The sequence below is a fragment of the Papaver somniferum genome, chromosome 10 (assembly GCF_003573695.1).
Source record: "Papaver somniferum cultivar HN1 chromosome 10, ASM357369v1, whole genome shotgun sequence".
Classification (NCBI taxonomy): domain Eukaryota; kingdom Viridiplantae; phylum Streptophyta; class Magnoliopsida; order Ranunculales; family Papaveraceae; genus Papaver; species Papaver somniferum.
In genome coordinates this window covers 48,810,470-48,821,952 of record NC_039367.1, presented here as the reverse complement: position 1 = coordinate 48,821,952, position 11,483 = coordinate 48,810,470, and the positions used below count along the sequence as shown (strand labels likewise).

The window sequence follows — 11,483 nt, the reverse complement described above, 5'->3', positions numbered from 1 at the left end:
AAAGAGTTCATCACAAGAATAAATAGAAGTTTCATGTTTCTAAACCCTAGAACAAAAGTAGTAGAAGAGATCCCCCAATTGATTATCCTAATACCTTTTTATAGGTTTAGATTGCTTGGCCTTCACGTACTTACTTTGGTTTAGGAACCCGACCCAAAAATATAACCTAACGAATCCAAACGTGCCCTTAGGCCTTCCAAAGTGAAAATACACGGTTCCTACTACCTAAGTTTGCGAACCCAATCCCCAAACTTCAAATTCCAGCATAAAGTTTCGGAATTAAGTCTGCGAACCCGGTATGCGAACCCAGTTCGCGGACTTCACTGTCTTCGGTATTTGATAAAAACTGTTTTGGTCACAACTTCTTCATACGAACTCGGAATTACCTCATTCTTTTTGCATTCTTTTCGCATTCTTTTTATATTACAATTCGCTTCAAAATGATGATGAGAAATCCTTAATTTGAATTAGTTAAGATCGGTCTTTGGCATGTGTCTTGATTATGAGCGTTTTGCTCCTTTTCGTCACACTTTTTCCACTTCTCTTGGACTTGGGCACTTGGATATTTGGAATACTTCTCTTTTTAGCTCTTTTCAGCACATTATAGCTCCTTTTTGGATGATTCACTTAATTGAGACAAATAAGAGAAAACTAAAGTAATAATATGAAAATATGCAAGAATAATAGCTAAAGCAAGTATGGAATGGATACTAAAATCATATGAATTATGCACTTATCAAATTCCCCCACACTTAGCTTTTGCTAGTCCTCGAGCAAACTAAATAAAACTAATCCTAAATACACCAACTCCATCTCGTCGAGAATACGGTTACTCTTAGCATGAATAACAGGCCTTTAAACCCCTAGGTGTCCCTAGTGGACGAGTTATAGTCTCGTGAGGGCTTACAAGAGTTATACCCACAAAACCTACTCCAATTTCTCGCCTTGGAGGAACCACTAAGGATAGACATAAAGCAAAAATCCAAATAATTAGCTTGCATATGTTCTTTAGCTACAAACATCCCACATACATTCCAATCATCACACATAAGCAATTACTTACATGTGACATTCAACCTGATTGCAAAATTCTACTAAGATAGTCATCGTACTTGTTGCAACATTTATCACGACACTCGCATACTGAAATCACATGGATAGATAAGAAAATGGAAATGAAAAAGTGAAGTGTGCAAATGTTGACTTAAGTGGAAGATGTTACCCACAATACTTGTATGAATGTCGTCAAATGATATATATTTATAGCACAATAGTTGAGAGAATCACCCATTTAACTCGACCACATGATTAGATACTATAAGCGCATGTTCCTTGTCAACAAGTATGTGATAGTTGCCTTGAATCCTACACTCCACTCTTGCTTAGGCGACGCATACAGGGACAACGTTTCACACTTACTGCTATCAAAGTTTCAAGAACCTCATCAATAGTCTCTTTGACTTGCTATATAATGATGATATGGTTTTTGTTTTCATCGACTATGATTATCCGCGATTCCGGACCTATCATTTATTAGTGTCGATAAATGAAGAGGAACTTTATTTATATATAATTTTATTTTTTTTCCCCGGCTCACTCTTTACTCTTTACGAGTGTAAGACAATTGTCTTAGGGGGCTTTTATATAAACTCAACCAATGATTACCTTGCTACAACATCCATGGCAGTATCAGGATCCCACCAAATCACTTTAGAGAAACATATAACTGCAAAAATAAAAAGAAAGTGATTCAGTAATGATTAATTGCGAGGATGACTCTTTCAAACGACTACCATAGCTTTGTTTATTATGAACGTATATATTTAAGGATTGAAATAAATGGAACTTAATCTATAGCCCTAAGAACTGTTTCAACCTTAAAAGGTTTAGAGTGTCATCCTAATTAACTCATAATTAACTCCAAAATATGAAGTCTCAAGAATGCAAGAAATCAAAGAGTATGATTTATTTTATTATTTTTTATGCAAGCCAAACATGTTTAACTACTCCCCCACACTTAAACTCAACATTGTCCTCAATGTTCAAAACCGAAAATTCTGATTTATGACATAACACCCCTGAAAAACTCGAAAACTGTACAAATGGGTAGGAAACTAGCAAAGGCATCCTAAACAAAAGTTGTTCGCCTACGTCTTTTCTATAAGGTGTCAAAAGGGAACAGTGTTTCGATAAACGGTCTGACTTTTATGTCCTCCGGACTGACTAACATGCAATTTGAAAAAGTTCTGGAAAAATACCAAAACTCAAATGTCCAGGCCTATCGCTCCAACTTAACAGACTCCGAATTCATATTTTCTTTTTGGAAAAGAAAGGTATCTGTCCTTTTTAAAAGTTGGGGTCAACCACTCAAATTGGACTCCGTATGAAGTCTCGAGAGCTATTTTTGTAACAAGTATGCAGTCAGAATTTTCTGAAGAGAATTCGTCAAACTTTCATTATAGATATAGGACTTGTAAAATCTAAGATGGGAATGCAAGATATGAAAAACTAAGAAAATAAAAACATAAGGGATAGAGATACAAAACCGATGGGTTGCCTCCCATGAAGCGTTTGGTTTAACGTTGTCAGCCCGACGTTATTGTTATCGTCCGTATACCAACAATCTGAAAATTTGGTAATCCTTCCAAACAACAATATGCAATTCAAATAATAGCTTCACAAAATCATTAACACAAAATATAAATATAGAAGCTATCACTTTATTGAAGTTTCCCCCATACTTAGTCCTTCTACACTCGGAAGTGGATAGAGAATATAGAAATCGAGAACTTTAATGGTTTCTTCTTTGCAAACTTGCATAGTATGAGAAACAAAGTCATTCAACAATATTCTCTAAGCACATACATTCAAACCAATAAGAGGTAAAGGAGAAGAATCAATATGCAAAGGGTTAGACAAACCTATCACAATCTCTTGGATTACAGAATCCTCTCCATCCTTGAAAAACGCAAGTGAATGACTTACCTCTTGTATATCATGGTCCTCTATCAAACTTTGCAACCATTCTTCGTTCGTTTCTGCCTTAACCAAAGTCTCGACATAAACATCATCATTACAATCATATGCAAGCTCAATTGGGTCTTCCACAATATCGGTCTTAACGGTCACATTCTCTACATATTCCTCCTTGTTGTAAGGCACATTTAAAGGATGTGAACATGAATTCTATCTAAGAGAACAACCTAACGTGTAAAAGCACTAATCAATTTTAATTCCCTAGATGCACTAAGTTCTATGAAATCAGGCCAATCAAAGCAATCGAATGTGTAAAAGCACTAATACGATTTAACAAATGTTATGGTTCACATATGATTACAATGATGCATCACTAAGATCTATAACCATATTTATGCTACTTGTAATCAGGAATTTATCACTTTTGCGTATAACAAATCCTAATCTAGCAATAAAGATGAAAACAAACTCAACCGATTCGTGACTCGATCAAACAAGCATTCAAATCATGTAACAAGATAGATAGTGAATCATAAACGATAATATTGAGACAAAAATAATATATCAAACAAGGATTCATGTTATGTGAAATCCAACTAATCCATAACCAATGATAAAATTAAGTACTCATGTTAAAAGAGTTCATCACAAGAATAAATAGAAGTTTCATGTTTCTAAACGCTAGAACAAAAGTAGTAGAAGATATCCCCTGATTGATTATCCTAATACCTTTTTATAGGTTTACATTGCTTGGCCTTCACGTACTTAGTTTGGTTTAGGAACCTGACCCAAAAATATGACCTAACGACTCCAAACGTACCCCTAGGCCTTCCAAAGTGTAAATACACGGTTCCTACTACCTAAGTTTGCGAACCCAGACCGCAAACTTCAAATTCCAGCAGAAATTTTCGGAATTAAGTCTGCGAACCCAGATCACGGACTTCACTGTCTTCGGTATTTGATAAAAACTGTTTTGATCACAACTTCTTCATCCGAACTCGGAATGACCTTATTCTTTTTGCATTCTTTTTATATTTCAATTCTATTCAAAATGAGGATGAGAAATACTTAATTTGAATGAGTTAAGATCGGTATTTGGCCCGTGTCTTGCTTATGAGCGTTTTGCTCCTTTTCGTCACATTTCTTCCACTTCTCTTGGACTTGGGCACTTGTATATTTGGAATACTTCTCTTTTTAGCTCTTTTCATCACTTTATAACTCCTTTTTGGATGATTCACCTAATTGATACAAATAAGAGAAAACCAAAGTAATAATATGAAAATATGCAAGAATAATAGCTAAAGCAAGTATGGAATGGATACTAAAATCATATGAATTATGCACTTATCAAGCAGAACAGAAGGTAAAGTAACTGCTCCTAGTAGTATCCTAGAAGCCTAAACAACACCAACAAAAACCAAATTAATGCAAAATTTGAAACACAAAATGAAGAAATCAGCTCACCGGAAGAAAAAAAACCCATCATTCATTTCCTTCTTCATCTAAATCTCAATCAATAGTAACACAAACTCCCTTATTGTCTCCATTAACAACAAAACTGAACGACACAACTCATCTTTCTGCCAAATCCAGAATTGAACTCAAACCCAATCTTTTATATTATGACTTAATCAAATACCCTGCATCTTCTCACAGACATCCATCTAACAATCGGTGTCTAATTAGCTACAACTCTGTAATTCCATGGATGAAGCTTAAAACAAGAAACATGCATTTACTGGTTGCAGCTTAAAACAAAAAATGGATGGAAAAGGTTGTACCAATTTAGAGAGCAACCTGTAGGGAAGGCAATATACACAGACTTTGGCTTCATAGGATGAGACACAACAGGAAGGTCAGTAAAAGTGGCTTTGCAATAGATCGGATCTCCTCGTGTTCAAGTCCATACCTAGAAAGTACAATACCAGGAACTATGTATTTTCCTGAAATGCTCAGTGCAATATACATTCTCAAATTAGAATGAACCCAAGACTCAGAACAAATAATCATATTGTAATTTTAAAAATAATATAAGCATATACAAAAGTACTTCCTTAGAAACAAAACAAGAAAATAATATCTAAAATTTGAACTCACTTTGGAAAATGAAATGGATAGCCAACATATGATATTAGGAATAGATACAATCATCAATGACTGCATATCAATTCATATCAAGTTAGTTTAACTCAGCTCATCTCATTTCAATAAAATACCCATGATTCTCATAATAAAGAAACAGAATTAAACAAAAAGTAGTCATAGCTACCCCTTTTCTGCCAATGTACTCGGCAATCTGATCCATATCACCCACATTTGATGAATAACTAAAAACAACACCTTGTCAAAACTTCGTTTTCAACTAATCAAAGTGAAATGAAAAAAACTTGTTAAATTCAAACACTTGTTACCTCTGAAATTATAAGTCCAAGATCTCGAATAATGTAATCTTGTATAGGAGAAGAATATCCTCCTAGTTTAATACAAATACAAATTGGCCAATAAATCAACAACAATTGAGCTTATATAATTACAATATAAGATTGATCAAATTAGGGTTTACTATATCTTACCGTGAAACCCAACAGTCTTATTATTCAAGTTCAGTAAACAATATATCAAACAATTTTAAATCCTACATACCCATTTCGTCTACTAAAAATTGAAAAAACCATAAATGCAATAAAACGATTCAGTAATCAAAAGATAGATAGAAAAGTGAAAGAAGGTAGATCTGTTTGTTGATTTCAACACCAAACAGACCTCCAACTCATAATCCGCGTTCCTTGAAGAACATATCTAAAGGCTCTTTCAAGGATAGGTAAGAAAACAGTATCAACCGTCGTTTTTTCATCATAATCATCAACATGAAAAGGATATTACCGATCTAAACTGAAATCCAAAAGATGAATCATATTAGATGATGAAAGACTGAAACCTTAAAATCTGATTAACAAATTTAACCCTAAAATTGATTAACAAACTTAAACAAGAACCCATAACACAGATGATAATAAAAAATATATGAAATCGAAATCCAACTGAGCACATATGATGATCTGTGAATCTTCATTAAAGAAAAAAAGAGGGAGAGAGGCAGGAGCAGAAAAGAGAGAAAGAAAATGAGAAATGAGAAATGAAATTCGTCGATACTAAGGCATGGGATGAAGAGAGGTGCACATGTGAATGGCACACGCAGGGGGGGAATATCCTCTAGTATTACTCATCTTGAGTGGAAAACAAAAGCACGCATCTGAATGGCACACACACAAATTTCAGGTGTTACGACCAAGCGTTTGACTGGCACGCCTATAAAAAAAATTCGTAACGGCTGGACTCTGTTACGAATTATAAAAATATTCGTAACGGCTTCTGCCTGTTACAAAATATTTTGCAACGGCCAGTAAGCTGTTACAAATTTTATTTACTAATCTCAGAATTTGGTGTAGTGATCGTTCCGCGTGAAATTCTTTTTCACTTTTCGCTGAATGAAACAACGCTTGACCAGTCAAAGTGATTTATGAGTAATAACTTAAAGTAATAATTTCAGTTATTTAGAAGTTCATTTTTAAGTTTTAATTAGAAGTTATTTTAGAAGTAGAATTTCAATGTACTTTTTTAATTTTTAGAAGTAGAATTTCAATTTCTATGTACTTTTTTAATTTCTTCGAAAAACATTGTAACCTTGTTTTGCCATGTAATGAAAGAATTTCTTAATTTGGTAAATTTTCAAATTTTGAAACAAACAACAGTTGGAACAAATTGTCAAACATTTCAAAATTCAAAATTTGAAAACATAGTCGTTGGTGGTATAAATTAGGTGTAGGAAAAAAAAGGTCAAACTCGGTTTGCGCTGTATGGTTCAGCGCTGAGGAGTTGCGCGTTTCCATTCAGCGCAGACAACCAACGCTGAACCATTCAACGGAGATACCCTGGAATATGATTTTGACTGTGTTGAACCTTTCAGCGAAACTATCTCGCTGCTACCTCACATGCGAGATATATGTAGAGAGAGAAATAGTGTTAAACAATAGACAACACCTTTTTCTATTCTGCAACGCTTTTCGGCTAGTCTAGCAGCCAAATCTAGCCCATAGGACTTAGTCTACCTAGTAATTCCTAGTTTCTAAATAGACTGTTGTAGTGTGATCGTAACTATTTGACTGACGGCTTTTAGGGTGTACAGATGGCGGTACTTTATTTGCAAATTTATTTGGGAAACTTGGGTATATGCCCCAAAATCGGGATTATGCCCAGCCGTCCAAAATCCCATCCAAAACCGCTAAATAGTCAACATTCACACACACTTGGAATTACATATGCGAATTAGAAAACATATATACTATATACTAACACGTTTACAAGGTTCAGAAACATATTCAGACAAAAAAACCTCGAAGAAATTAGAGAAAAGTTCAGACATATTTGCGATAAATTGACTATTTAACGATTCCTTGACGGAAACCGTTATTTTGGGGTATATTCCCGAAAACTGCAATCCCGAGCATTTACAGAAGATGACAGTCGATTTTGGGGCATATCCCCAAGTTCCCAATTTATTTCCATCTCCTCTCCTGAATTTCCCCTTTTCTCTTTGTTGTCTTGTGCTGTGGGTAGCGCCATGTTTGAATCTTGAGTCTAGTGGGATACAATCAGTCTGTCTCTTATCCTATTGGTATTCTAGGATTTTGAGCAGCGGCAGAGCAATCTCTCCCTCTCTACTTCTCGTTAAAATGTAAGTGCACTGTTTTATGATTCATCTATTTCAGTAGTGGAAATTGAAGTTAGTTTTATTTTTTATTTTTTCTAGGTTTAATGGGTTATGATTTTTATGTATCATTTTGAATTGGATATTTGTATTGATTAGGGAGAATGGTTTTGAGTCCATGGAATCAAAACAAGATGGAGAGATTAATTGTTTGAAACCTATGGATGCTGAACAACTCAGAGAGAATGCTCACAAAATGGTGGATTTCATTGCTGATTATTATAAAAACCTTGAGACGTTTCCTGTTTTAAGTCAAGTTGAGGTATTAATTAGGATATCACTATCAATTTATACTCTTATCCGTTTGTTATTAGTCTTCCAGGTGTTTGATCATATTTTCCATGTCTTACTCTGCAGCCTGGTTACCTAGGCAAGCTTTTACCAGATTATGCCCCGAATCATCCCGAGTCACTGGAAAATGTACTCGCTGGTAATTTCCTCTACATGGTTAACCCCTTTAATAAATGTTTCAATAGGTTTCATAATCGATTTTTGTTTGTAAAGACCGTATGTTTGTTTATCTAAAACACCCATGATTTGCTTAAATTTTTTGTGGTTAACTACGCACAGATGTTCAATCAAAGATTATACCTGGTGTAACACATTGGCAAAGCCCCGGTTATTTTGCATATTTTCCTTCTAATTCTAGCATTGCTGGGTTCTTAGGAGAAATGCTTAGTGCTGGTTTTAACATTATTGGGTTCAGCTGGGTTACTTCTCCTGCTGCAACAGAACTCGAAGTCATTGTACTGGATTGGCTTGCGAAAATGCTGCAATTACCTGAACATTTACTTTCTCCAGGTAAGAACTCCCAATAGGGATTTCATTATGATAAAACTCATATGCCTCATAGCCCAAAGGATACTGCGTTTAAGTTCATGACATAAGTGCTATTATGAGAACTCACTTTACTGTTACATTTGGTGTCCTAAGGCCATATGCAAGTAAAAATATCATTACATGGTTCTTTTAAAATCATAAGTCACTACTTTAGAGTCTCTAATGAATTCAACAAATACAAGTTTCAGTTTGAATATATCATCAGTATTGTACGTTTTCTCTCATTAGCAACTATAAACCACATTTGGTTATCCTTCTTACAATCACGTCGCAGGGCAAGGTGGTGGGGTGATTCAGGGTACAGCAAGTGAAGCAATTCTAGTAGCATTACATGCTGCACGTGACAAGGTGTTGAAGAAGGTTGGAAAAACCTCTCTTCCTCAACTTGTTGCACATGCATCCGATCAAGCACATGCATCCATGCAAAAGGCGTGCCAGGTATATCGAGAGTATTTTTGAGTGTACTTTTATATTTGTATGTACCTTTTATAACTTTTTCTTTGTGAATCTAGTTTTAGTAACATATGAAGGCTACAGCTAGTTACATGAAGTTATCTTTCTTTTATGCTACCTTAGCATTTGTATAAATAGGATTTTGATAGAAAAAGGATAATATACGGTTTGGAATGGTGTCAATGGAGGACAGTCCTGTATTTAGACTAAACTACTGTATTACTTTCTTCTTCGCAATTTGTGTTAGGTTGCAAACTCCTAAAAAAGAGGGAGGTAACTGTTCTGAGATATTTCTTTCATGGTGACATAGATTGCTGGGGTTCATCCAGAGAATTGTAGACTGGTGAAAACAGATTCTTCTACTAATCATGCACTATCCCCTGACGTACTTCGTGAAGAAATCTCCAAGGACATTGCAGCTGGTCTAATACCCTTTTTCCTATCTAGCACAGTAAGAGGAATAAAACCTTAAGAGTCTTGGCAAGATTGTCCTGTGGTTAAGGATGTTATAGTACTGCGTACGGCGTATTGGTGTTTTGTTTCTTACTCATTGATGAAAAACTGGAATATGTCAATTGTCAGGTTGGTACAACTTCCTCAACAGCAGTGGATCCCTTGTCTTCTTTGGGGAAAATAGCCAAGGTAACATTTTTAACACAATGTATTGATCTCAGAAAACCAAGCAGTGATATGCTCAAAAGAAATATAATCAAGACTGCAAGTGGATGCACCTTCTTGATTCTAAATCTTCTATCAACTTTTGGGATTTAGCTAATATTTTTAAGTATGTGCTTTTTGATATATTCTCGATAGGATAATGAGCTGTGGTTCCACATTGATGCTGCATATGCTGGAAGCGCTTGTATATGTCCAGAATACCGCCAATATTTGGATGGTGTGGAGGAAGCGGACTCATTTAACATGAATACACACAAATGGTTTCTTACAAATTTTGATTGTTCACTTCTTTGGGTCAAGGTATGCCTTGTCATCTATGTTTTTTATTCAAATGTATGTACAGTTATAGATTCGTGATACAGTGGTGGCATCTTATGCCGTGGCATGGTTAATAGGACCGCAGTGCTTTGATTCAATCCCTTTCTACAAAACCAGAGTATTTGAAGAATAAGGTAAGTTTTTTTTTATCTACTATAAACCCTCATAATATTTATGTTTGCACTTCCCAAGGATGGTATAATCTTAAGAAGTTGCTGATATTACTCTGTAGGCTTCAGAAGTAAACATGGTATTGGATTTTAAAGACTGGCAAATTCCTCTTGGACGGCGATTTCGGTTAAAATTCTTTCTTTGACAATTTCATGCTAATTTAACCTGCGCATCATGTCATTGCTCATTTAAGTAGTAATCTTATGTATGTTGTTTGCAATTTAATTTGAGATTATATCATAATAGCGTACAATTTAAAAGTCAGAAATACAGTGATCACCTAATGTGGAGCTATCTTATAGGTCACTAAAACTATGGATGGTGTTGCGATTATATGGTTTGGAGAACCTACAATGTTACATAAGAAATCATATTAAACTGGCCAAACATTTTGAAGATCTTGTTGCTGCTGATTCGAGATTTGAGGTAATCCAACTCTTACAATTTGGTCATAGTAGTGTCATGATTCTTCTTCTCCCGGATTCTGCCACTATTATCAGGCCCTTAATATATGGATCCTTAAATTTCGTTAAAGAGATTTTATTTCTGGTTTTGAACAATCATTTGTGTTTTCCTGTCATTTTTATAGATTGTCGTCCCTTGTGTATTTGCACTTGTTTGTTTTCGCCTTCTTCCTGCCCATGATGATCAGGATTGTGGCAATAAACTAAACCAGGACTTATTAGATTCTGTAAACTCAACGGGAAAAATCTTCATATCACATACCGTAAGCTCTATAAACCCTGAATCTTACTTCCAGGGTTTCTTTTTGGTATATGATACAAGGTTCAGTACTCGGTAAGTTCATTATACCAAAAACTTACCGTTTTCCACTTGATTTCAAACAGGTTTTATCTGGGAAGCACATTCTTCGATTCGTGGTTGGAGCCCCGTTGACGGAAGAAAACCATATAATTTCGGCATGGAAGATATTTCAAGATCAGACTACCTTGTTAAAATCCAATTAATGTTAGCCGGTTTCATCATGGAATAACGGAATAGTAATAATAGGTCGAGTTTACTGGATTTTCAATTACAGTGCAAAAGAAACCAAATACACCATCCTGATCTTTGTTAAATGCTATTTTGAGGCTGGCACTGATCGAAAGCCAAACTCTCGTTCATATGCGGTCTCCAGAAGATTCCTCTATACATTTCTCTATTAGTGCTTTCTTAATTTACTAAATGAAGTTGCTTGGATGTGATCCTGCTTTGAATTTCTCTGGTCTTGCGATAAACTGCTTGAAGCCTCGAAGAGGGGCTTGTTTGGGTAGTCTTT

The 11,483-nt window shown here is 35.2% G+C and overlaps 1 protein-coding gene and 1 long non-coding RNA gene across 9 annotated transcripts; one reads left to right on the top strand and one right to left on the bottom strand.

Moving 5' to 3' along the window:
• Positions 1-3,998: 3,998 nt before the first annotated feature.
• On the bottom strand, positions 3,999-6,110 carry LOC113317137. 4 transcript variants are annotated; one of them, XR_003343274.1, is made up of 6 exons: positions 5,550-6,110; positions 5,388-5,449; positions 5,246-5,303; positions 5,074-5,133; positions 4,441-4,919; positions 3,999-4,214 (listed from the first exon to the last, which is right to left on the bottom strand). It is a non-coding gene; the product is annotated as an uncharacterized LOC113317137 (long non-coding RNA). The 4 variants fall into 4 exon arrangements; XR_003343275.1 differs by having other exon boundaries at positions 4,441-4,670; positions 4,758-4,919; positions 5,388-6,109; XR_003343273.1 differs by having other exon boundaries at positions 4,441-4,670; positions 4,774-4,919; positions 5,388-6,106.
• Positions 6,111-7,412: 1,302 nt separating this feature from the next.
• On the top strand, positions 7,413-11,424 carry LOC113317135 (tyrosine decarboxylase 1-like). 5 transcript variants are annotated; one of them, XR_003343271.1, is made up of 13 exons: positions 7,417-7,711; positions 7,844-8,006; positions 8,102-8,174; positions 8,315-8,545; positions 8,859-9,022; positions 9,348-9,488; positions 9,620-9,679; positions 9,851-10,015; positions 10,111-10,167; positions 10,266-10,283; positions 10,507-10,630; positions 10,794-10,931; positions 11,053-11,423. XR_003343271.1 is itself a non-coding variant. In XM_026565265.1 (13 exons), exons 1-13 carry the CDS (start codon positions 7,494-7,496, stop codon positions 11,170-11,172), a joined length of 1,719 nt encoding a protein of 572 aa, XP_026421050.1. In that variant the 5' UTR covers positions 7,440-7,493; the 3' UTR covers positions 11,173-11,424. The 5 variants fall into 5 exon arrangements, 3 of the variants coding, with proteins under 3 accessions (XP_026421052.1, XP_026421051.1, XP_026421050.1); XR_003343269.1 differs by having other exon boundaries at positions 7,424-7,711; positions 10,266-10,330; positions 10,858-10,931; XM_026565265.1 differs by having other exon boundaries at positions 7,440-7,711; positions 10,266-10,330; positions 11,053-11,424.
• The last annotated feature ends 59 nt before the right edge of the window (positions 11,425-11,483 follow it).